At 52.3% G+C, this 21,955-nt stretch overlaps 7 protein-coding genes across 7 annotated transcripts; 1 reads left to right on the top strand and 6 right to left on the bottom strand.

Annotated features, from left to right (window-relative positions):
- Positions 1–464: 464 nt before the first annotated feature.
- On the bottom strand, positions 465–3,181 carry BJ171DRAFT_115704 (uncharacterized protein). Its single transcript, XM_053105489.1, has 10 exons — positions 2,888–3,181; positions 2,685–2,720; positions 2,427–2,464; positions 2,089–2,231; positions 1,865–1,929; positions 1,577–1,606; positions 1,349–1,469; positions 1,190–1,257; positions 851–955; positions 465–765 (listed from the first exon to the last, which is right to left on the bottom strand). The coding sequence occupies exons 1-10, from the start codon at positions 3,090–3,092 to the stop codon at positions 635–637; spliced, it is 942 nt and encodes a 313-aa protein (XP_052971411.1). The 5' UTR covers positions 3,093–3,181; the 3' UTR covers positions 465–634.
- Positions 3,182–3,623: 442 nt separating this feature from the next.
- Positions 3,624–4,218, bottom strand: BJ171DRAFT_486472 (cytochrome C oxidase copper chaperone-domain-containing protein). Its single transcript, XM_053109198.1, has one exon. It carries the CDS (start codon positions 3,982–3,984, stop codon positions 3,787–3,789), a length of 198 nt encoding a protein of 65 aa, XP_052971410.1. The 5' UTR covers positions 3,985–4,218; the 3' UTR covers positions 3,624–3,786.
- A 247-nt stretch (positions 4,219–4,465) lies between these two features.
- Positions 4,466–8,149, bottom strand: BJ171DRAFT_486470 (uncharacterized protein). The gene is made up of 11 exons (XM_053109197.1): positions 7,871–8,149; positions 7,634–7,737; positions 7,242–7,348; positions 6,996–7,088; positions 6,736–6,785; positions 6,537–6,597; positions 6,136–6,403; positions 5,871–6,043; positions 5,603–5,701; positions 5,040–5,322; positions 4,466–4,733 (listed from the first exon to the last, which is right to left on the bottom strand). The coding sequence occupies exons 1-11, from the start codon at positions 8,107–8,109 to the stop codon at positions 4,600–4,602; spliced, it is 1,611 nt and encodes a 536-aa protein (XP_052971409.1). The 5' UTR covers positions 8,110–8,149; the 3' UTR covers positions 4,466–4,599.
- A 177-nt stretch (positions 8,150–8,326) lies between these two features.
- On the bottom strand, positions 8,327–9,931 carry BJ171DRAFT_486469 (ribosomal protein L18e/L15P). The gene is made up of 5 exons (XM_053109196.1): positions 9,629–9,931; positions 9,343–9,506; positions 9,055–9,208; positions 8,687–8,879; positions 8,327–8,589 (listed from the first exon to the last, which is right to left on the bottom strand). The coding sequence occupies exons 1-5, from the start codon at positions 9,827–9,829 to the stop codon at positions 8,513–8,515; spliced, it is 789 nt and encodes a 262-aa protein (XP_052971408.1). The 5' UTR covers positions 9,830–9,931; the 3' UTR covers positions 8,327–8,512.
- A 483-nt stretch (positions 9,932–10,414) lies between these two features.
- Positions 10,415–11,657, bottom strand: BJ171DRAFT_486467 (translation machinery associated TMA7). Its single transcript, XM_053109195.1, has 7 exons — positions 11,598–11,657; positions 11,433–11,446; positions 11,188–11,229; positions 11,020–11,107; positions 10,841–10,857; positions 10,726–10,737; positions 10,415–10,619 (listed from the first exon to the last, which is right to left on the bottom strand). The coding sequence occupies exons 1-7, from the start codon at positions 11,611–11,613 to the stop codon at positions 10,614–10,616; spliced, it is 195 nt and encodes a 64-aa protein (XP_052971407.1). The 5' UTR covers positions 11,614–11,657; the 3' UTR covers positions 10,415–10,613.
- A 124-nt stretch (positions 11,658–11,781) lies between these two features.
- On the bottom strand, positions 11,782–13,028 carry BJ171DRAFT_115590 (uncharacterized protein). The gene is made up of 2 exons (XM_053105486.1): positions 12,371–13,028; positions 11,782–12,135 (listed from the first exon to the last, which is right to left on the bottom strand). The coding sequence occupies exons 1-2, from the start codon at positions 12,869–12,871 to the stop codon at positions 11,950–11,952; spliced, it is 687 nt and encodes a 228-aa protein (XP_052971406.1). The 5' UTR covers positions 12,872–13,028; the 3' UTR covers positions 11,782–11,949.
- Positions 13,029–13,289: 261 nt separating this feature from the next.
- Positions 13,290–16,895, top strand: BJ171DRAFT_486464 (uncharacterized protein). The gene is made up of 12 exons (XM_053109194.1): positions 13,290–13,400; positions 13,626–13,681; positions 13,862–13,959; positions 14,075–14,198; positions 14,293–14,408; positions 14,500–14,650; positions 14,912–15,153; positions 15,312–15,714; positions 15,800–15,889; positions 15,960–16,142; positions 16,303–16,399; positions 16,476–16,895. The coding sequence occupies exons 1-12, from the start codon at positions 13,343–13,345 to the stop codon at positions 16,625–16,627; spliced, it is 1,770 nt and encodes a 589-aa protein (XP_052971405.1). The 5' UTR covers positions 13,290–13,342; the 3' UTR covers positions 16,628–16,895.
- Positions 16,896–21,955: the final 5,060 nt, after the last annotated feature.

The following is a 21,955-nucleotide window of genomic DNA, read 5'->3' as shown; positions in this document are numbered from 1 at the left end:
TATCCAAAATGAGACGGGCGCCTCGTGAAAGCAAGGTGAGGGGCATGCATTGAGCCGTGGGGTCACGACATCAGTATTGCTCGATTATGGCATCAATGCTCCAATTGATCATCGCCAAGGGCTATCGACCGGATGTATTCACGGCTGTGCACCGGGGACCGACGACGACCCGAAACTGGACACAATCACGCCACTGCCTCCCCGCTGCGTCCTGCAGATCGCTGTACTAGATGCGGCTGTTGAGGTGAAGAACACAAATAGAAACCATCTCGGTTCGCCCCGAACAAGCCGCATCGAGTCGATGGGTTGTGGTCCGTCAACTTCCTTCACCGCAACATGAGCACACTTTGATGGGCTCGTGTTGGTCACCCTCCTCTAGTGGCGGTGGAGCTGCTTGGAATTGGGAAGGAAGCTCAGACGACAGGGCTGGGTGCATATATAACACCCTGCCCTGCCTCCACGAGGGATGGACGGTCATTGAGGATGCGAGATGCTTGGTATTTCATCCAAAATCAAGAGCAGTCAAAGAGCGTGTGTGTGTCCGTAGGCTTTCGGAAAGCGCGGTAGACACAGATAACCCCACCCTTCCGAGATTACTCGGAAGATCAACGAGCTGTGGATGTATGCAGGCTCATTACTCGAGGAGCTGCTTGGCGGCGAATTTGAATGAGGTTACTGCACACTTGGTCCTGGAACAAATGCACGGAAGTGCTGACTTATTCTCAAGTTCGGGAAAAAAGACCAACCCGGTGCTTCGCTCGATGGCTAATCCAAGGGGTAGATGCCGATAACGTAAGTCAAGGGTCAGCGAGTCGATTCTCGACCACGGCTCCTGCGCGAAACCGCATACCATCGACTGGAGTCAGGAAGCTATCCAACGGTGGGTCGCCGATCTTTTGATTTGGAAGAACAAATCCGCTCATTGCATACTGGCCCTTGTGATAAGTCAAAATCACTAAAAGCAAATCAGCACGCACATCCAAAGTGCCAGAATGTCAGGGGCGGCACCAGCAAGCATATTTTGCACTCATTTCCAAACTTAAACGTGCGCCGGTGCCGTGACGCAATTGGATAATAGCTCGCCTCGACGCTGTAGCATTAGGCCATAGGAGCAAGTATAGCTAGGCAAGGAGTGGCAAGTATGCCGCCACCCTACTGCGACAGTATACGGAAGCGTGATGTTTCCTACCTTTAAAAAAATGCGTTGGCACCGCTGTGTTGGGCGGGTTGCCTATAACCTCGTATGTTGTATAGAACCTATTTCGAGTCGGGGCGGAGAGGTACATTGGTCGCGGGTTTGATCAGCTTTGGATAAATTGTCCTGACAGTGTCTGGCCAGGCCACCTACCTGCCATCGCTTCCTTTGTGGGGGAGATACAGAGGCCCTGTTACAACATAGACGTCATCGAACGTCTTGGTGAGATCCCGGACAAATTTTTCAAAATATGCCCAGTATCCGCGGTTGAAGGCTAAAGAGATGGATTTACCAACAAGGCAGGTGATGTAAGCCCTCTGTCACAATTCATTGGCCCGGAGCAACAAAAGAAATTGCAGCGGAGTGGCACGGTTTCCAAACCTTTTGCGACTTGAGGGCTGATGTTGCTCACTGCAAGGGTAGTACAGGTTAAACCCAAAACATATGTCACATTGTGTCCAACAAAATGATCGACGCTACGATCGCGACAGATATAAGCCGCAGCCGTTATCATCATTCGGTGCACGTAGCGGTGATCGATCATCAGCGGATATCTTGGCAACGGCTCATGGGCATCCAATTCGATGCACAGCCCGTGCCGACGCCAGGACAAACTCCCGTAAATGCCTCCGGTCTATGCCTCCAAGTCATAATTGCATGAAAACGCACATAAAAACGTTTCGTTGACGGCTTCTTGAGATACCTGGACATCGGCGGCTGGCACAAGATGGCCACTTGATCAAAGAGAGCAACATCGACCGCCGAGTGACAGAGACTGATCAGTTCCACCCATCCGCTGATCAGAGGTCTTTAGAACCGAGGTCACCGAGACTCTACAACATCTACAGGCGATGAAATTGGCGTGCTGGTGAGCCGGCTGGGATTGTCGTTACCGATCGAACCCGCTTCCGGAATAGTCTTGCAAATGAGCACGGAATGGGCTGGGAATCGACTGGTCTTCCTTGAATGTTGATTTGCTTCGATCCGGACTGTCTCCGTTTCCATCAAGCGCCGCCTTTGTCAAGTGCTCAGCCACCTAGTGTCAGCCATTGTCGATCAGAGCGAGCCTGGGACTGACGCAGCCGATGGAGAAGGGACAATCGGGTGCACCAGTCCAACAGAATCACCAAGCCAACGCCAGCACTTTGGCGATACACGAGATTCCACGCCAATATTGCTCAGACTGTCTTGAAATCCGGTGCCCTTTGGAAGGATGCTTCCAAGATCTTACCCAGTTGGGATTGCGAAGGGATCGGTTGTAGGATCCGACTGTTGGTACGGATCACAAACATCAAATACCAGCAGGTTTCAAGTGGGCCGTCCCGAGGTCACCAGGATAAAAATGCATTAGAACGACAAGACGGAATCGAATCGACTCATCCAATGACCTCATCCACTGATCAATTAGCCGTCCGATCAAATCCAGACGAGAATCGAGAGCCGACGGGGACTGGAATGCGCAGATATCCCAACGTGGGGGCATCTCTACCGTATGCCTGTCGGTATAAAATATCGGAGACGGGTCCTATCGTGATGAAGTACAGGGAGGACAACATAGCCCTTCCGTCAGTTGAGCTGTGACAGGCGTCGCTGGATTCGTGTCCGCTGCATGATCGACAGTAATATTGTCGTGAATCCTGGCGGACATTGACTAGATTGTCCTATCGGAAGGTGCTATCCACATCAACGCACCAGGGAATCCTTTGTGTAAAATGTCCTTGGCAGCGACTACGTGCTTGCTGATGGGCTCGCCGACGGCACCAACAGGGGACGTGGAGACCTTCGTTGATAGGATAGTCTGCGATGGCTTGAGATAGTAGTACGTTGACGCTCCGCCGATAACAGCGCCAACAACGAGGCCGAGACCCGTACCGAGGAGGGCCAGCTTCTTGGGCATTGCCTGAGGAATGCGAAGGGAAATGGATCGCGAGGAGAGTTCGTTGGTGAGCCAGGCGGCGGAATGGCCTCTTGGGCAGAAGCGCAGCCGCCCTTTCGGGGATCAGCGGATTCATCCGCCCAAGCCCGCAGCCCGCAGCCCGCCGACGGTCTGCGACATCGCCCTGCTGGTCGCATCGCTTGCGGTCCTCGTCCACAGTCGTTTCTTTGGGCGCAAGCCACGGAACTGCCTGTTCGGCCTTCATGGGTGGTGATTGGCTGCCATGCCTGAATCATGTCCAGGTTCCATGTCCAGACTCCACGGGCGATCCGGTCTGATCCAGAGCCAACGGCGACAGCCCGGCCACGGGCACCATGATTGATGCCCTTGGATTCATTGTGACAAGCACCGCCCTTTCTCGGGCCTGGGCGATTCCTGTGCGTCGCAATGTAGCGATACGAAGAAGCTTGGGAGTGCAGCAAGTGGTCGGCTTGGGTGGATGGGTGGAGTGGATGGGTGGAATGGATGGGTGGAATGGATGGGTGGAATGGATGGGTGGAATGGATGGGATGTATTCAAGATCCAGAAAAAAAGTGATCGGCGGCCTCAAACAAGGCGACTCGTTTCGTTTTGTGAATATCGTATTCCCCTTTGAGCCATATCGCGAACCAAAGGCGAGAATACATATTGCGGCGGCGGCTGTCGATCCGACAACCTAGATGTTGAACCCCATCGACCGCATACAGTCTTGGTGTGCTTTTATCAGATCGATGCATTTTTCTTCTCCCTCCAAGATCACGCACTCGTCTCGGGCTTTTCGTGTGTCGGGACAGGCACAGCAGGGCTTGCACTTGGGAGCAGCGGGAGCTTCCTCGACATGAGGTGTTTCGGGGGCCGACGACGAGTTTCCCATATTGATTGACTTGATCCGAGGCGAGCCAGCGAGCTTGCAGTATCGGTGGGAACGGGCTTGCGGTGTGAGTGGGCGGGCAATGCCAGGCTTTCAGGACAAGACACCAAACGGCTCGGCGACGGAAGATGCCTTCGAGATCGCAGGGACAAGCAGAAAATTTTGGAGGGGGCATGACCCGGCTCGCTGATTCACGCTGACGGTGCGACCAACCGGCCTGTGGGTTGGTTGCCTCATTTCGCCTGCGCATCGAGCAACTCCGCGCCCACGCACCAATGGCCTGCGGATGAACGGTGGCTTCCTCTGAGCAAATCTCAGCCAATGGGCTGTCTGGGTTTTGGGTGGACGGCCAAAGGATTTGTTGGGCATGTGCAAGAACACCATCAACGCTGTGTGCAGACCCACTGAGGAGACCGACGAGTGACCGTGGAGGCCAACGAGCGACTGTCGAGACCAGAGGACGGCCGACGGTGCTCACCCGCATCTCGGGGTTTCTCTTTATATAACGCATCGTTGGAGCTGTGTATTCACGATCCGACTTGCTCTGTAACTGAGCCTTCCATAGTGACTTGGCGAATCTGCTGGGTTCGCACAGGATCTCCACGGAGACCATGGAGGCTACGACATGCCCCGCCGAATTTCAAGCCGCTGGAGCCTGGACTCGATTTCATTCTGTTTGCGCTCGATCCGATCAAGCTGCGTAGTCATCCTTTCCAGAAGCCGCACAATCTGCGAAACCGACACGGCGGGCTCTGCTTGCCAAAACAGTCAGCCATATCGACACGAGGGCCAATCAGAGTGATGAAATTGGCAGATTCAAGAGTCAGAGCCTCCGACAGCAACCCCCAGAAGCCCTGCTTTGGACATCAGAGATATTGTCCTTTTGATGTTGCTGCGTCTCACACGCCGACATTGCCACAACAGGCCTCGAAATTAACTCAGCCCGGCTGACTCTTGCATGCTCATGCGTGCTCTTGTACACTCTTGCTTGAGGGCTCCAGCATCAGCGATTCAGCTTCCCGATATGCACTTGTCAATCGCATCCGTGTTGCTCATACCTGGGGTCGAGGAAGTCGCCGCCAGTGGTGGGGCATTCGCCTCAACTGTTCGCTCCATTCGGATCAGCTTAAGCGAGTAGTCCCCCTGGCCCGATAGCTGATTTTCAAATAGCCCTTGACGCTTCTTTTGGCCGGCCAAGATCCGCAGGATATGTGTGCTTGATGATCCGACGGCTGGTAAGCCGGGAAAAGCACCGCTCGAGACTCTGTGATTGGCGGATGATCTCCTGGCTACTTGGCTAGCACATGCGAGCGCAAGCACGACATGGCCGGCTTCCAGGTCCTGTTGGCTCGGGTTGTAGCGACATTGCAGATGAGACAAACGAGCGGGTGCGTCGGCTTGATCCACACATACATCGCCCATAGCCAACACGTCTGTGGCAGTGGTGATCAATGCAGATACCTTTGCAGATGCCATGTGCATCCAGCGTTCGCTGACACACTGTCCTGAATGATAGGACCCTCTTCCAGCAGCGCCAAGACAATCCTCAAATCGCATCCAGCATTCTAATTCGTTTATCCCAGATATAGCTAGATATGATTGCCATTCTCACAATACTTACGATGACATCGCCTTGCTGCAGTACACCCGAGGTCAGGTCACATTTGATATCAAAGATTACTGGTACGGTGTTGTTCGATACATAGATGTGGCTCACTCGCTTATTGAGGGGATCGCGGGGAGAAGATGGGCCGAGATGAGCATATAATCGCATCGCCATGCGATCGTACAGTCGCGCAACAGTGCAGTCGCAGTGATCTGGAATGCTCACGGCAAACAAGCAAAGTGCGCTCCCTTCCAGGATAGCATATCGACCCTCTGCGACATACATCATACTCGACCACGTCGATGAGTAGCAGGGGCAAATGGAGAGTTGAAAGGAGTCGGACTGTTGTCTCCAAGCCACCATCAGTCCTGCCATCTGGGAAACGTATCCAGCATAGCACGGAGTCGGCAGCTGAGTTTTGAGTCCCAATCGGAGCTGCTGCAGGGGAGCTAGAGTCTGACAAACGCTCACTGGTCAGTGGAATTGAACATATCTGTCGCTGGCGATGAGACGAACATCAGAAAATGCAGCGGTGTTCTGTTTCTTACATATGTTGAAGAGATCAGGCAGTTCTGGTTGCTGAGGTGCTACTGGAGCGAGCATCTCATTGTGCGACGAGAGCGCAACTATAGTCGGTAAATCTTCAGATGGTGAGCTTCGACGGATAGGAGCACGCACTGCCATTCGCGGGACGATATCGTCTCTTTCGAGCATCAGGCTGAAACCAGAGTCGCCAATGATGATAAAGTCGGTGGGGAGACTCAGAGGTATGATACGTCGGACCGATAGTGATAGGTTATGGGTGAGGATCTGCACCTGGGCATCCGAGAAAGAGCATCTGCGTCATGATTCGCACCGAGTCATGGCAACCGATCATGGCTCCCACAGTTGCGATGGGTTGGGTTATCACAGTTCCGCGTCAGCACCAGTCGTGGTTGAGTATGGATACCTTGGGATATCTCCAGGACGGATCCGGGGACGTTACTTGGATAGCCGAAACGCCGGAGATGCTAGAAGCATAAGTGCGATTGGGTGACCAAAAGGATGAGGCATGGCCAAAGTGCGATATGTCGGGTTTGGAGTCCAGGGCCGGTCCACCAACAGGAGCAGCGAGCGTTACCCAGTTCCAGTCCCCCAACATTACCCACCAGACAAACACCAAACCGTCAAGACTCCAGCAACCGCTCGAGAGACTAGCCTGCAATAGATCGTGGTGTCAGCGCAGCAACGATAGTCCGATCAATGGCGGTAACATAGAAATTGCCACAGTGATAACAAAGTTGAGGCCGGGGCAAAGGAAAGATCTATCAAATGCTTCGATAAAGAGCGGATTGGGTTCTGGACTCTCAGACTCCATTATGGTCTGATGTGGTAGCTGGTGGAGGAGCCAAGAGATAGTGAGGCTTACATTCGGCAGCTGGTGGAAAAATTTAGCCGAGCGAGATCCCTGTTCGTCTTGGAATGGCCATGAATAAAGTGCTAATTCTTGATTCGACACAAGCTGCGAGGCCATCCGGACCAACGCCGACGACGAGTGATGAGTGATCGGTGTCGACAGTGCAGACATGTTTGGCCATTGTCGATGGAAGCAAGATCGAGATGGAGTCAGAAAAGCTTGTGGATAAGGCACGCCAATTGCATAATAGCCACTTACCATAACGACCGGAAATACCGGGTTGCATGAGCAGCTCGTCAAGACTGAGTCTGACATGAATAGAAGCGGTGCGGTTTCTTGATAAGAGAGCGTTGATTTGGGACGGACTAGAAGGGTGTATCGATCCAGGGCAACAAGCATTAGATAGAATTGCCAACTAATACACATGATGTTGCTTGCAATAGGACATTTGAATATGCGCATCTCTGCAGTACCAGCCAGCGAGGCCGTTTGCATAGCTGCTGGGAAGCTGTAGGGTAGCTTGGGGGAGGGGCAGCTCTACATATGCAGAGGGGTCGCTGATACGATCTACTGGCTCAGGCCGGTCGCCACCGGTTGATGAGAGGCGATCGTGCTGCCGTTGCTCGATGAGGCTATGTGGTTCAACGCACCTGGTCCAAACACCCATGACCGGATCTTGGATGGATAGAGAGCGAGGAGTACCGCTTGTTCAGGATCAACAGGATCGCGGAGCCATGCAAGCGAACGAGGCAGGCTGAAAATAGGGGCCATTTGGATCCAGAAACGTGCCATGTCAGACTCATGTCGATAGCTGCTACGACAGGCATCGAGCTGGAGCCGGTCGAGATAGTCAGTTCTCCACCAAAAAGTAATCGCGCCGCTCGTACCTGGTATGCGCTATGGTGCAGGCTGGCTCAATATGAGCCAGATCAATAACTGCAGCGCCATTCGCGATAACCTCCAGCTCGCTGTCCAGAGCTGCAAAGCAGCTGACTCCGTCGGTCCAGGCCAGCAACAGATCCGACTGCAGACGGTCGTCTGCAGAGCTCTTGAGAGGCAGCACCGCGAGCAGGCCTTGGGTGCGTGAGGTTGGTAAGCGAGCAGTCCGTGAGGCTCCGTCGGCCATGCTTGTGCTTGGTAAATGCCAGGGATATAGGATCTTGAGCGCTCAGCGAACAAGATCACACGAGGGCCTGGGCAAGAGCCACTGTCGATCAAATGGGCGATCCAGGCGGGCTGCGGCCATGGAACCAGGCGCACAACCACACATCCGCAGACACACACCCAATCGATCCCCGGGATCGCTGGCTTGGGACGACGCCCACAAGTCCTCCGCACTAGTCTCAAGGGTCAGAGGAGGGAGAGCCTCTGTGCATATATTCGCAGGCGGCATCCTCGACACGGCGGCACCCGAGTGCTCCTCCTGTGGGCTTTTGTTTTCTTTCTTCCCTCACTTATTTCTCTAATCATCCTCTGCTCCGGGGTGAGATATTTGTTATTTACTTGGAGGCCACGACAGACAAGGCTCTTCACAGGGACGTCGGCTTTGGGCTGCTTGCCAGCAAGAACTCGCGAACTTTCTGGGTTCGAATGTCCTTTGGAAGACCTAACGATACCGCGCCGACGGCCATCAAGCAGATTGTGAGTACAGAGAGGCAGGTATCCATGGCCTTGTCGCTCCTGGACAAATATTACCAGCATACCTCTGCTACTATCGGTCAGGGCTGCTTCGACGGGGAGAACTGCAAACTTTTCAGGAGAAACGAGGGCTTGGAGCACCGTTTTTTCGTGTGTCACGCATTCGACTCGTCCACCGCACTTTTCGATGAACATTTTCGCATTCTCAGAGCACTTGGTTACTTCCAAATGGACTTGGTGTGTCAGGAACTCGCCGCCCTGGTATAGTTTGCGCAGTCTCGTCAATAACATTCCCAAGAAGACAATGCGACCTGGATCTGGCTCAGTCGCGGCCAAGCACAGGTCAAGAGAACAAACGGGTTGCAGAGATGGCTGTGGCGAATGGGCCGATTCGGATGCACTTGCTACGTCCGGAAGCGGCGACGACACGCACCCTTGCCAAGAGGACGACACCGTCCCTGACTTTCTTGAGGCATCTCGACTGGACGAGTTCCCGAATCCCAATTTTCTTGGAGGCATCCAGCCGTCCTGTTTCGATCCAGTGCTGCAAGGTATCGAGGCTCAAGCGGTTCAGGTACTGTTTATCACTGAGCACACGATCCAATACGGTGCGATTAAATTGGATAGGTTAAGTGTGGATACGAGCCCGGATCAGGACGCACTCGGTAACTGCACCAACAGTTTGGCGATAATGCGACTGCCTGTAGGTACAAGCGCATACCTGGAGCGGAATCCAAGCTTAGGGATTGCTGACAGAATGCCCGACTGTCCACCCTCGTATCCAGGAATGGGTCTCGACTTTCCGTGCGTTGAAGTCCAGCCTTTGTGACCCCGCCCCGAGGTTTTGCCCCGGCCAGAGCCTTCACCACGACCCAGTCTCCGCTTCTGAGCACCAGCCGACAATGCAAAACAGACGCAGAGTTAGCTCGATAAAGGATATCGCGACATCGTTGCCTGTCGGTTTCTGCACTTTTGTCTCTCTTCTCTTATCCTTGGGGCGATCAAACCTTTTTCATGGCGCCGGGGTTATCCCGGACGTTTCGTGGATGAAGATGGACTGAGGGACGGACAACGAGGGTGGCATAGGCCGCTGCGAAAGTTGGGAAGGAGATCGCTGTTCGAGGGCAGCGATACGGTGCTGAAGCAGCAACCGGCGCTCGTCCAAAAAACGGAAACAGAGGCCGCAGCAGTGATACCGGGAGGGTCATGGCTAGCGGTGCCGGTGCCGGTGCTGGTGCTGGTGCTGGTGCTGGTGCTGGTGCTGGTGCTGGTGCTGGTGCTGGTGCTGGTGCTGGTGCTGGTGCTGGTGCTGGTGCTGGTGCTGGTGCTGGTGCTGGTGCTGGTGCTGGGAAGATCAGGCCAGCCCGCACTCTCTTGATCCGACAGCGGCACCGCGGAGGGCGCGCTGCGCAAATTTTTTTCTCATGCGGGCGCCAGCGTCTCAGTGAGCGGCCACTAATGAATTTAATTCTCAAGTTCCACAGCGAACATGTTCGTTGTCCCTGGGCGTCCCTCGCTGTCCCTGGGCGTCCCTCGGTGGTCTGTGGGCCCTGGTGGACAGGCCGTGCCATTCCAGTCCTGGCAGGCAATCTCTTTGATTTCGCTGGGTTGGGACGCACGGTCTTGAACACACTCGGTCGATCTCCTGTGTCGACGATCAACAGCATTGATGTCTCGCTGTGGCAATTGGCGCATCCATTTGACCCTCAGGATAGCCCCATGACTTCTTGGTATCGGGGGAGTCGGGTGACTCGGGTCGTTTGGCTTCCAACACTGTGGCACACACTATTTGGTCGTGGTGGGCAATGGGGGTGGTGGTGTATTCAGGACCAGAAAAAAACGACGGTCCTGGCGCGGTGAGAACTAGACACATCACCAAATGAAAATCATCGCTGTTGGGCAATGTATTGATGCGGTCACGAAGCGCAGATGCAACAAGTCCAACATCGCATGGCAGTCGACATTCGGGGGATCGGCCAGGATTGCTTCGTTCTATTTCTGTTTGGGAGACATCCGAGGGGTTACCTAGCGGCCGCGAGCTGATTACATGGTACTCTAAGGCAGTATACTCTCACTGGAATCACCCAGTCAGCCGTCGACATACCTTGCCGGATTTCTGAGGTGGGGCCAATTGCGGTATAAAATAGAGCTGAATCAAAACCAGAGCATAATAGCCGATTCAAAGGGCAAAGTACCTCACAGATGAGTCCGAAACAAACCTTGATGCCACCACCACCTTGGACGGGATTGATTCGGGTTTGAATGTGTTAGTAAGGAACTAGAGTGCCGGTATTGTGCGACGAACTGTCCAACCAACGGTCTTGTTCTGCTGCGGTAACGTGGTCTTGGTATCGAAAGACGCAGATGTGAGAGAGCGTAGGTCTGGAGTGATGCTTACTGAGGGGTCCCTTCTGACCGGCTTTGGCTTGAAGCTCCTTCAGCTTGGCTGCCTCTTCCTTTTGCTTTTGCTTGAAGGCGGCATCGTCCTATGTTGCATATTTGGTTTGCATCAGTGACAGCTCAGAGGGGCTCACGGCATTAAAAATGCTGACGCGGATGTTTCTACCTCATCTTCGAACTTCTCAGCTTTTTTAGGAGTCTTGAGGGGCTGTTGGTGCATGTGTGGGAGGGTATGAGTTTAAGGGCATACGATTAGGCATACGATTAGGCATTTCGTTGGGCCATTTCGCTGGGCATTTCGTTCGGAGCGACCACTGATCGACAGTCCAAATAAAGCGGGTCACGATAGGATCAGCTGCGCTATGATCGATGACTTGTTTTATGAGCGATCCTCTTCCAAAGAAATCTAACCTTGAGTTTGCCGCCTGGTTTTCGCAGTGGGAAGGGCGGGATGGGCAGGGTTTGTCAAGAAATGCGCTATCCACGTGCAGTCTGCACGCATGCTACTCCTGATGGAGGCAGCTACGTTGAGGCTACACCGTGTGCGATCCAAAGCTGTCGAGTGTTGCGAGTTACCTTGTCTGCTGGACATTTTCGGTTGAGTGTCGGGAGGCAAAGATGCCAGAGAGTGGATGCGAACCGCAGAGGAAAAAAAAGGGTGCGCAACACCAGAGCGAGATGAGAGTGCACGCTCTCGGGGCCCTCTCGGTCGGCGAGAGTCGGGCCGGCGCTCTCGCAGAGACACAGTCACCACCGCACATCTGAACCCGCCCTCGCCCACCGCTCGCGGAAATGGAGGGCTATGGCATCATGCGTGAATTCAGGATCAATGCAAATCTGACACCGGCTATGGAAGCAAGGCGCCCCGTTTGACCAACGCCGCGACAGCAGTCGTTTGAGTGACCAGCGACCGGACGATTAAAGCTATCTATCCAACCAGCCTTGTCCTCATCACGAGCCAGTCGCAATAATCTTGGCGCTTCCGAAACGCCAGCAGGATGGCACGGCCATTCATTAAATGGATGCTCAGGACATGTTCTTGCCCGTATCCATTCTTCGCGGGCTCGATACTTGCGTTGCAAAGGTCGACAGTGGACACTGGTTCTTGGTTCCTCTGACGGATGGGGTTTCGGGGGACCAAATTCACGTGTATCAAGCATGCCGGTGACCGATGATGGTCGAGCCAGAGTAGCCCGATTCAAGACCATCCAGCACGTCAGGGTATTCAAGAAGTTCGGCGATGTTCAGATATGCAAATGCAAGGAAAGTCGTCCAGTCAGCACGACAAAATAGGTCACTTCATGCAGAAGAGCAAAGTCCAGACCAAGTGAGTCGATGTGGCTACTCACTTCGGGAGCCGCCTTCTCGCGACCAAACAGCACCAGCGACGAGGATCTTCGATGTCTCTTGATTTTCCAGAATCTCACCTTCCGGGCAACGACATCGAGCTGGGCCCAACGCTCCGCCCAGTGACTACTGTGAGTGTCAGGTCCACCACCCCATCGCTCGGAGAGGTCTCGGAGAAGACAGTTGGTCTCGAGAATGTTTGTGGGCGATAATGGCGATGATGGTGATGGTGATGCAGCTTCCTGTAGCCTGCTCTCTGCCGGAATCAGTATTTGTTCCGGCTTACGATCGTCGTGGCAGTACCCTCGGGTGCCACGGAGCTCAATCGGATACTCGCTCCAAGCTGCTGGGGATGTGCGACCTGGCGGCTGCGACGATTGCGCACGCGAGTGGTGAGGGGTAAAGGTGTGTTGAGAGGAGCTGGTGGCCAGACCATCAAACAGCATCTCCAGAGGGGGAGCCGATGGTTCGTGATCTGCCAGAGCACTGTCGCGCTCGCTCATGGTTCGACGAAGGATCGCGCCTGGGCATCCAAGGAATCTGAAAGCCCCAAATATGAGCGAGGAGAGTTGGCCGACTTTCTCGGTCAGGTGCGACGGCAGAAGCGCTGGCCGAAACTGGGGCCGGCTCGAACCCGTCGCCGCAAAGGCTGTAGCGGCAAGACCCGCGCGCACCGCACGCTGGAAGAAGAGAGGCATGGGGCTGCCCGGGCTCGATCATGGCCGGTGGAACTCTCGAGACATGGAGCTTGTCGGCGAGAAGGCAAGGCGCGCTCTCGCTGTGCTCTCGCCATGCTCTCGCGCACCGACAGATGGCTGGTTGGAACGAGGCCGGTTCGATTGGCCCAAGCCACACCGATAGCGCTCTGGCATGTTTGCTTTTTTCGGCCTGCCCAGTCGATCTGCCGCCTTTCCCCTCGAGCGCCCCGATCTCACCGCTGCTGCCTCCGGCCTGACCCTCAGCCCCGCGAAGCCATGCCCACCGTCAACGTCGACAAGGAAACGCTCTTCAAGGAGCTTGGTCGCTCTTACAGTAAGCTCCTGTTTCGGGTCGATGTCGCGGTTGTGCCAATGCGATTGCCATCTCCTGCGGCTCCGAGATCATACTGTGCCGTCCACCCAAACGGCTCCGAGATCATACTGTGCCGTCCACCCAAACGGCCCACGATATCCCCACAATATCCCCCACAATCCCCACAAACACCAATCGAGTCTCGTTGCCATACCTGGCTTCATACTGACCAAAAATCATCCGCAGCTACCAGTGAGTTTGAGGAACTCTGTTTCGAGTTTGGTATCGAGCTAGAAGATGATGTAAGGACGAGTCGTCGCCTCTAAACCAGTGTGATACTCTGCATCGCAAAAGCCGCGTTGAGATAGGGCCTTGGGATTCTTGTGTTGTCTGAGGGCGGGAGAGGTTTCCGTTTGAACTGCTCGGCATTCTCAATCTACCCAGTGATTGCTGTTCTTACTGAACGCTCGTTATCTGAACAGACATCGGAGCGTGAGATGGCCACGAAGGAGGTTGGTGCCGAGAAGGCCAAGGATCTTTCGGATCGCCCCATCTATCGAATCGATATCCCTGCCAACCGGTAAAATATCATCAGCCAACCGATCAGACAGCCCAAACTGAAAGAATCGGATCATGCTTGTGGACCGTTGTATTGATGGGATGCACCGTGACTGCTTGTCCATTTATGTGATCAGCTACGACATGCTCTGTGGCGAAGGTATTGCCAGAGCGCTTCGCACTTATCTCGGCCTCCAGAAGCCGGTTGAATATAAGCTAGCGACCCCGAAGAAGCTGGAGCAGCTCCACGTCAAACCCGAGGTCTGTATATCGCGATGACGAAGGCTATGGCTTATGCCTGTGCCTGCAACTTGCCCTCCGTCTTCAACTTAACCTCCTGGTCCCCAAAACATAGACCGGTGCCGTCCGTCCTTTTGTTGTTGCTGCCATTCTCCGCAACATCACCTTCGACCAGTTGGCGTATGACAGTTTCATTGAACTTCAAGAGAAGCTCCACAACAACATCTGTCGGTACGGCTCCTGTCCCTTGGCGCAAGCATGTTGGGAAATGAAACATATATATTCTAATGGCGCGGAAATGTCTCGGACCCTCGACCGACAGCAAGAGAACTCTTGTTGCGATAGGCACGCATGATCTCGATACGATTGTCGGGCCGTTCTCATACGAAGCCCTCAGGCCCTTGGATATCAACTTTGTTCCACTGAACCAAGCAAAGTCCATGAATGGCGAAGAGCTCATGACCTTCTATGAGGTACACTTTGACCCTACGTTCACAAAGTCGAAAATCCACAGCCCGCATTTATCACAAACATTGGCCAAGGGCTCACTGGTCGAATCCGACTTTCTGTGGGACGCAGCTACCAAGCCGAATAGCACTCAATGTGGCGGAGAACTTAGTGCATTGGGGCTCCGGGAGCCAGCTCCGACGTGGCCGTTGGCATCATCACGGCATTCGTGTCCATTATCAATGCCAATCTAACGCCATCACTCTTGATGTCCCTACTGCTCCCAGGCTGACCGTCGCCTCAGCAAATATCTTCCCATCATTCGAAGTGAACCTCGCTACCCTGTGATTTACGATAGCAAGCGCACGGTCTTGTCGCTTCCCCCTATCATCAACGGTGATCACTCCAAGATTCGTCTGACGACCAAAAATGTCTTTATCGAATGTACCGCCACGGATCTGACCAAAGCCAAAATCGTCCTCAATACCGTTGTAACTATGTTTTCGCAATACTGTGCGGACAAGTACACGTAAGTTTACCTTATTAAGTACAAGAGTGGTTATCCTTATGGGGCCTTAATGCACTAGCCCTAGGCACTGAACAATCAACAGCACACTTTAATAATGCCGACTGAGTTGCGAATGCTGATAACGATGGCCTATCTGTCGTGACTCGGAATTGTAATAGCATCGAACCCGTTGAGATTGTCCAGCCAGACGGAACGTCAGCCGTGTATCCCGACATCTCGAACCGTAAAATGGAAGCCAGCGTCGACTACATCAACAAATCGATTGGAATCAAGCTACCCGTCGATGATGTCGCAAAGCTACTCACGAAGATGTCGCTGTCTGCGCGCTACTCAAAGGACAGACGCACCGTTCATGTCAGCATTCCCCCAACCCGTAGCGATGTCCTCCATCCCTGCGATATCATGGAGGACGTGGCCATTGCCTACGGATACAACAACATTCCCAAGACTGCCCCGAAAGCCAGCACAGTGGCCGCTCCTTTCCCACTTAATAAGTTGACGGATCTGCTGCGCCGTGAAATGACTCTCTCTGGCTACACTGAAGTTTTGCCTCTGATCTTGGTAAGTCCTGAGGATGAAATATGCCCTCTTTCCGACACATCATTAATTCTACTGAGCCGATATTTGACCCCGCCGCTTTCAACAGTGCTCCCATGATGAAAACTTTGCTTTCCTCAACAAAAAAGATGGCGGTGAAGCCATCCAACTTTCGAACCCGAAAACCATCGAATATCAGGTAAGATCTCGAGATGGGAAAACGAACAGGGTGCGTTGAGGGCACGGAATGATATTTTATGCGGTTACAGGTTGTCCGCACGAGCTTGTTGCCCGGAATCTTGAAGACTGTTGCCCACAACAAGAAGCTCCCCCTACCTTTGAAGGTCTTTGAGGTTTCTGATGTGGCCTTCAAAGATGACAGCATCGAGAGGCGCGCTCGCAACCAACGAAACCTTTGTGTTGTCTACTCTAACAAGACATCCGGATTCGAGGTGAGCCATATCGTCTCTGAGCCCAATGGATGAATCGGGGGACAAAGGAGGGAGATATAGAGCGGTATCAATGAGCTGGATAGCGTATTCGGAATTCATGCCTCCTCGGTGAAAATGTCCTGCATGAGAGGGTTTTTTGGTCTAACGCTCTCCTGTCCAGATAATCCATGGTGTCCTGGATCGTTTGATGGCCATGTTGGCTGTTCCCCTCGGCCGTATCGGCGAGGACGCAGGATATTACATTGCCGAAAGCGAGAGTGAGTATATGACGGAATGGAGAGAGCGAGCATAGGAAGGAATAGCAAGCCAGCGCTGACACAACATGCAAATTAGATCCCACCTACTTTCCAGGACGAAGAGCCGACGTGTACTACAACGGCAACGTGATCGGCTCGATGGGCATTGTCCATCCGGATGTATTGTCAAAGTTCGAAATCGGCTTTCCCTGCACTGCCTTGGAAATCAATGTGGAGCACTTTTTGTAACACATGAGCTATTCAGACGTCACAAGCGACTAAGTGAGGGTAGATCCTCCGCTCAAACGCCACATCCGTCGAAGGCTTCAGACATCATTCTGGAACGTGAGAAATCGACTGACCATTCGTAGGAGATGTGTATCCCTCAGGACCTCTGTTGGAAGTTCGGAACTGGCGGCGAAATTCAAATATTCGACTCTGCGTCAGAAAAGGTGATGAATACACAAGGAAATACTTCCAACTGCATTCTTACATAAATAGTGCGGCAAGAGAGGTGCATTACTGGGGAACAATGCTGCGTAAATGCATTATCATCGAGAGATCAACCACCCCAACTCTCGAATCCCAAAAACCAATGATGAATGTCGACGGTGTTCGGCGGGTAACTGTGGCCACCGGAAACAAGGCTCTGTTAGAACAGAGCTACTGGAGGAACTTGGCGTGAGTTTGGTCAGGGTCCACAATATTGGAAACATGACGATGCCTCGTGGAAACAGGGGAAGGGATATGCATCCAGTCCCAGGAGACTCAGGTTCGCTCGGTATTTTGAGCAGTTCATACACCACCAGAGACGACCACCAGACCGATCCGTCTCCAAGATCCATGTGTGCTCGGTGAACGAGTTCAACACATCCCAGGTGTGCTCGGTGAACGAGTTCAACACATCCCAGGTATGCTCACATTGTTGGGAAGCCAAGCGACTCGAGAAGACCGAGTATCTTGATATCGATCCACCATGGAACTGTCCAGAGAGTGGAGTGGATGCACTTCACGGAGAGATTGCCAACCAGGACGAGAAACCGTCGCATGGCTTGCTCACTGGAGCATATGGAAGTTCAATAGGCGTCAGGCCTCTGAAGCCAGGAAGCGACTGTTCCGTTTCTTTCTGGATCGACTGTTTGGCGAGGAAATTGTATGGCAATTGGTTGCAGCTCTTTCGATCCACTCCGCTCTCATATAGAGAAGGTAGTTGACTTTCGTTCCGTCGTTTAAAGCCATTCCAATTCATGCGCATCCCATGAGAAACTGTGGAGCTGTCTGGCAATAGCCCGAGAGACGGTGATGTGTAAATCCACCTTAGTCGTGTTTGAGTCGGTATCTGAGACGATTCTTGGCTCACACTGTCACGGTTTATCCCTCCTCCGTGAGTACCTTGGCTTCTGCCACGGACCTATATACTCTTTCAGAGGGAACGGATTTCAAAATTTCCAATTGTCTATCATTTATCGGCGTAATCATATCGTAGTAAAATGGCATGCTGTTGTTGTTATTTTTCTAGGAAGAGGATGGGAGTCCTCTCGCTCCTCAATTTTCACAGACGAGTCCGAGCAGGGCTGTGGGTAGGTTGTGACCCGTGCCTGCAGGACCATCTCTGCCGAATTTTGGTTGATGCAGCAGCTTGTTTGTTTTTTTTTTTTCTGTAAGTAATTTCTGACTTATTTAGGTCTCTGAATCAACTGAGCCAGAAAAATCAGGCTTTAGGAGGACTGACGACTCGATGAATTGACCGAAGCCATAATCAATTTGACACTACAATGATTGGTGCCTGTACGATCGGGACCTTTACCGTCTGTTTCGCAGAGTGAGGTCTTGCGGCATTCAGTATATGGAATCTCGGGGGACGCTCCGAATCGTGCGCTAAAGTCGTCGGTTATGATTTATGTCATGAACCAACATTGGCAGGAACAAGTCCCAGCGCGCCATCATTCGCGCGCACCGCTGTGCAACATGTTCCTAATCTCCCACACCCAACCCCCGCCCAGCATCCGCCTTTTGTTCGCGATTGTTTTTGTTATACCTGCCATAATATATTACCTTTCACACATACAGGCCCACTTCCTCACCACATGTCCTCCTTAACAATTCAAGGTCCAGTAGAGTTCTGCTTTCGATTGCTTTCTTGCTATTTTGAACAAAAAATGCTGAGTGAGGTCTTATTCAGGGCCTCTGATATCCAGAGGTAAGTGTGTACAACATTTTGAAACCACGCAAATAACAAATGCAGAAATAATGCCTCGGAACTTGATCCACGCGCTTGCATAGTTGAGTTCACCTGAGAAGTCAGTAAAATCTTCGGTGGGGGGGGAGAGTTGTTTAGCTGTTCTCTAATAAGGGCCGTGCCTCTCAACGTTTTTTGTTTAATTACATTATGAGACGTTTTGGACTCTCTAACTTTATATACAATTATAATTCCCAACGCCCTGGTCTATTTCAGAACAACGTTGGTGGTAGCAGGTCCCGTCACCCGCCACCCACCATCCGCCACCGATTCGTGATTCCATACTACATGCTCCTATCCCGATTAGTTCTCCTTGTCCGAAGTCATCTTCATTATCCTACACACGATAATATATTGTTTCCACGCATACAGGATTTCCCCCATCGCCTTGCTACTCTTTCTAAGAATTCGTGGCATATAATACGTCTCTTGCATGGTAGCAAAGCTAAGGTTGTAGCTGTATTCAAGCATGATTCTAGCCTCTTGGTATGATCTATTTAGGCGGTGTACGGTTACGTTTCGATTTTAATGCTGCTCAAATATTTTGATTGGTGTTTTATGGTGTTGATCATCTTTAAGATGCTTTCTGTCATCATGGACGAGATACTTTGGCGACGTCCCTGGTGCGCTTGATGGTGGTTATGGTTGCAGTGATATTGAATTCGCCAAAACTTCATCCGTACTCGATAGCGTTACGCCAGCCTTTGGTTTGAATGCAAATATTTACTTTGTTCTGGACCTGTATCCGGGGTAGTCGTCCTCGTCGATCTTGGTCCGTTAGTCTCTTGACGCGGTGAACCTGTTTGAGAAGGTGCGGTGAGAGGAAATGCCAATATGCTTGAAGGAAATTTATTACAACTATCAGAGCAAGAATAATCATGAGCAAGGGGAACTCGCCGGTCGTGGAGTGAGCGTGGGATTTATAGATACATGTCGTACGGCGATGCGCGCGGTTATGGGATGCGCTGTGACACGCTCCCGCCAGTGTCGGTTCATAACAGAACTCCTCATGCGGATGAGATTTACTGTACTCCACCTCATTAACTCATTTTCTGAAATCGGGTATTTAGCTCTTATTCCTTGGGACAAACCTAAGTTCCTCTGATTACGACCCCGATATTGTATCTGGACGTATCAACCCGCTCCGGACCAATTATGTATATGTGACTGGGTTAAGTATCTTGAAAAGCATATATTCTACACCCCTCCCATTCTACTCTAAGTGCTTTTCAGGGGGGTTATTATCATTATTATTTTTATTATTATTTATTTTATTATTAATTTATAATTAGCTCGAATATATTATATGGGTTTAAAATCTTGGTATTGAGTGGTTTGTTGCTAGGTGGTAAATGAATATAAGTTAACCCAATGATCGAAATTCCGGCATTTTTCTCTTATGAGTAGTGCGATATACAAACGGACTTATGATCCTGATGGATAGTAAGTGACCCAAAGAGATAATACACAAAGAAAACTCGAACTCCTCGCCATATTCGGAGCAAATCTTGCTTGGCAGGGTAAATGCCTTGGCTATGCTATTTTGATCATTTATAATCCTCGTTAAGAAAGGCTATTCCGTTGCTTCCGGGAGATCTTTGGCTATGTTCTAACTTTTAAGCGAGTGCCTGCATACTAAACTCGCTATTTGTGTAGGACCTCGGGACACTATGCTGGGACGTTGCTCCCTTCGTAGATGACTTCTTGTGAAGCTCCGTTGGCGCAAATATGACTGAGCGATTTTCTACGCTGATGATGAGATATTTTTGTCCTCTACCTCTGATATTAGGTGATATCCGATTGTGGCTCCAGGGATGAGTGAGCAGTAGTATTTTCTACAAATTTCCCACTTGAAAGCTCCAAGTGCATCCACGTAATTCGGACAGTAGCTACTGCTGACCAGAATGGCTATGGGGAAATGAAAGCGTCGATGGGCGAGTTGATTGGTACGAATACTACCAAATTCCGAATCATGAGGGGTGTTCGGTTTCAATTTCTCAGTAATGTCCAAGGATACGGTTTCTTTTTTTTCTGTTGAATTTGAGAGTGAGAGGTTTGAGGAGTCGCCGAAGAAAATTGTGATTAGAAGAACTGAAACAAATTCGGGTTTATGCTTGAGTTGTAGCTAGCGGAGGTTGAAAGCGTTGGCTTGTGAGATGTAACGAATCCCTCCTCGCTCGGCCATCTCGTCTCTGCGCTCCGCTGTCGTCTCTCCTCTACCTTCGCAAGTCAGTTTTGTTTTGGCTGGACGGCTGGCCAATGTCGGGCAAGCCGAGCACTGCCTTGGCCAGCCGGACCACAACATCTCGGCCTGCCACCCCTTTCTCACACAGGGGCTCTGCCAATTATTACCCCTCGCCCCATTCTAGGCCTCCATGGGCGAGGTTCTTTGTTTGATCGGAGGGGCTCCATGTAACGTCCACTACTGGGACGTTGGGGCAAGACGGGGAGGGAGGGGGTACAAGACAAGACAGGACGGGGCAGAACAGGGCGGTGCTAGGCTACTCTAGCGGACGGGTGAGCTCGGGGAGCACTTACGTTTATTCACGATAAAACCGAACTCCAGACAAACGGGGGGAACGGGGGCAACCCGCAGGTATACCCTGCGGTGGCCTGCCTGCGGTGCGTGAAAACGCAAAGCGCAGCACAGGTCACGACCCACTGCGCCGCGCAGTACGCGCAGTACGCGCAGCACAGCGTCGGAGATACCATCTCCTACACTCCCACACTTAAGAAGGCTTCCTGCGAGGAGCCCTGCGTGTGCTCTTTATTTGGGGCTCCTCGAGGTGTTTACCGTATTTACTCAGCTCCTCGGGTGCATGGGACAAGTCCTCCAGTGTTTGCCATGTGTTGCCCGAGTGTGGGTAACCAACCCACTTGACATAAAACCGAAGTGACCCATCAGCCACTTTCTTGTGCCTCACGATCCTTTCGACTTCATATTCTTGAGTATAGTATTGTCCGAGGTCGTCTTCCAGTGGTGCGTCGTCCGGGACACCTTCGTCGGCGTCGGGGAACTGTGCTGGACTGCGGGTCGTGTGGCGACGCAGCTTGGACACATGGAAGACAGGATGGAGCTTGCTTCCAGGTGGCAAGTCCAACAGGTAGTTGAGGGGACTGGGTCGGGCCGCTATCTTGAACGGTCCTCGGTACTTGGGCAACAACTTCTTTGACTGGGCTTCGGGGACCTTGATGTTGTCGGCGTCCAGGTAGACAAGGTCTCCAACTTCAAAGGAGACATCCTGGTGTCGGCGGTCGTAGTACTTCGCCATCACTTGTTGCGCATCCGTGAGCGCGTCGGCGATCATCTTGTGTCGGACTTGATGATCTTTGACAAA

The sequence above is a fragment of the Polychytrium aggregatum genome (genome assembly GCF_025602895.1).
Source record: "Polychytrium aggregatum strain JEL109 chromosome Unknown BJ171scaffold_2, whole genome shotgun sequence".
NCBI lineage: Eukaryota > Fungi > Chytridiomycota > Chytridiomycetes > Polychytriales > Polychytrium > Polychytrium aggregatum.
This window is presented reverse-complemented; position numbering and strand designations above follow the sequence as displayed.

Excerpts from the sequence above, each read along its gene's own strand:
- BJ171DRAFT_115590 (XM_053105486.1), bottom strand. The coding sequence starts at position 12,871 with ATGAGCGAGCGCGACAGTGCTCTGGCAGATCACGAACCATCGGCTCCC. Across the intron at positions 12,136-12,370 it reads GCGAGAAGGCGGCTCCCGAA|AGGAACCAAGAACCAGTGTC; the intron begins GTGAGTAGCCAC and ends CCCATCCGTCAG.
- BJ171DRAFT_486464 (XM_053109194.1), top strand. The coding sequence starts at position 13,343 with ATGCCCACCGTCAACGTCGACAAGGAAACGCTCTTCAAGGAGCTTGGT. Across the intron at positions 13,682-13,861 it reads GTATCGAGCTAGAAGATGAT|ACATCGGAGCGTGAGATGGC; the intron begins GTAAGGACGAGT and ends TTATCTGAACAG. Across the intron at positions 13,960-14,074 it reads ATCGATATCCCTGCCAACCG|CTACGACATGCTCTGTGGCG; the intron begins GTAAAATATCAT and ends TTATGTGATCAG.
- BJ171DRAFT_115704 (XM_053105489.1), bottom strand. The coding sequence starts at position 3,092 with ATGCCCAAGAAGCTGGCCCTCCTCGGTACGGGTCTCGGCCTCGTTGTT. Across the intron at positions 2,721-2,887 it reads TTTACACAAAGGATTCCCTG|GACCCGTCTCCGATATTTTA; the intron begins GTGCGTTGATGT and ends TCATCACGATAG. Across the intron at positions 1,258-1,348 it reads CACAAAGGAAGCGATGGCAG|GTTCTATACAACATACGAGG; the intron begins GTAGGTGGCCTG and ends GACTCGAAATAG.
- BJ171DRAFT_486470 (XM_053109197.1), bottom strand. The coding sequence starts at position 8,109 with ATGGCCGACGGAGCCTCACGGACTGCTCGCTTACCAACCTCACGCACC. Across the intron at positions 6,786-6,995 it reads TTTTCCACCAGCTGCCGAAT|GCTAGTCTCTCGAGCGGTTG; the intron begins GTAAGCCTCACT and ends GATCTATTGCAG. Across the intron at positions 4,734-5,039 it reads GGCGACTTCCTCGACCCCAG|AGCCCGCCGTGTCGGTTTCG; the intron begins GTATGAGCAACA and ends TTTGGCAAGCAG.
- BJ171DRAFT_486469 (XM_053109196.1), bottom strand. The coding sequence starts at position 9,829 with ATGACCCTCCCGGTATCACTGCTGCGGCCTCTGTTTCCGTTTTTTGGA. Across the intron at positions 9,209-9,342 it reads AAGCTTGGATTCCGCTCCAG|TGATAAACAGTACCTGAACC; the intron begins GTATGCGCTTGT and ends TCGTGTGCTCAG. Across the intron at positions 8,590-8,686 it reads CCTGACCGATAGTAGCAGAG|GTCTTCCAAAGGACATTCGA; the intron begins GTATGCTGGTAA and ends CGGTATCGTTAG.
- BJ171DRAFT_486472 (XM_053109198.1), bottom strand. The coding sequence starts at position 3,984 with ATGGGAAACTCGTCGTCGGCCCCCGAAACACCTCATGTCGAGGAAGCT.
- BJ171DRAFT_486467 (XM_053109195.1), bottom strand. Across the intron at positions 11,108-11,187 it reads CTGAGAAGTTCGAAGATGAG|GACGATGCCGCCTTCAAGCA; the intron begins GTAGAAACATCC and ends TATGCAACATAG.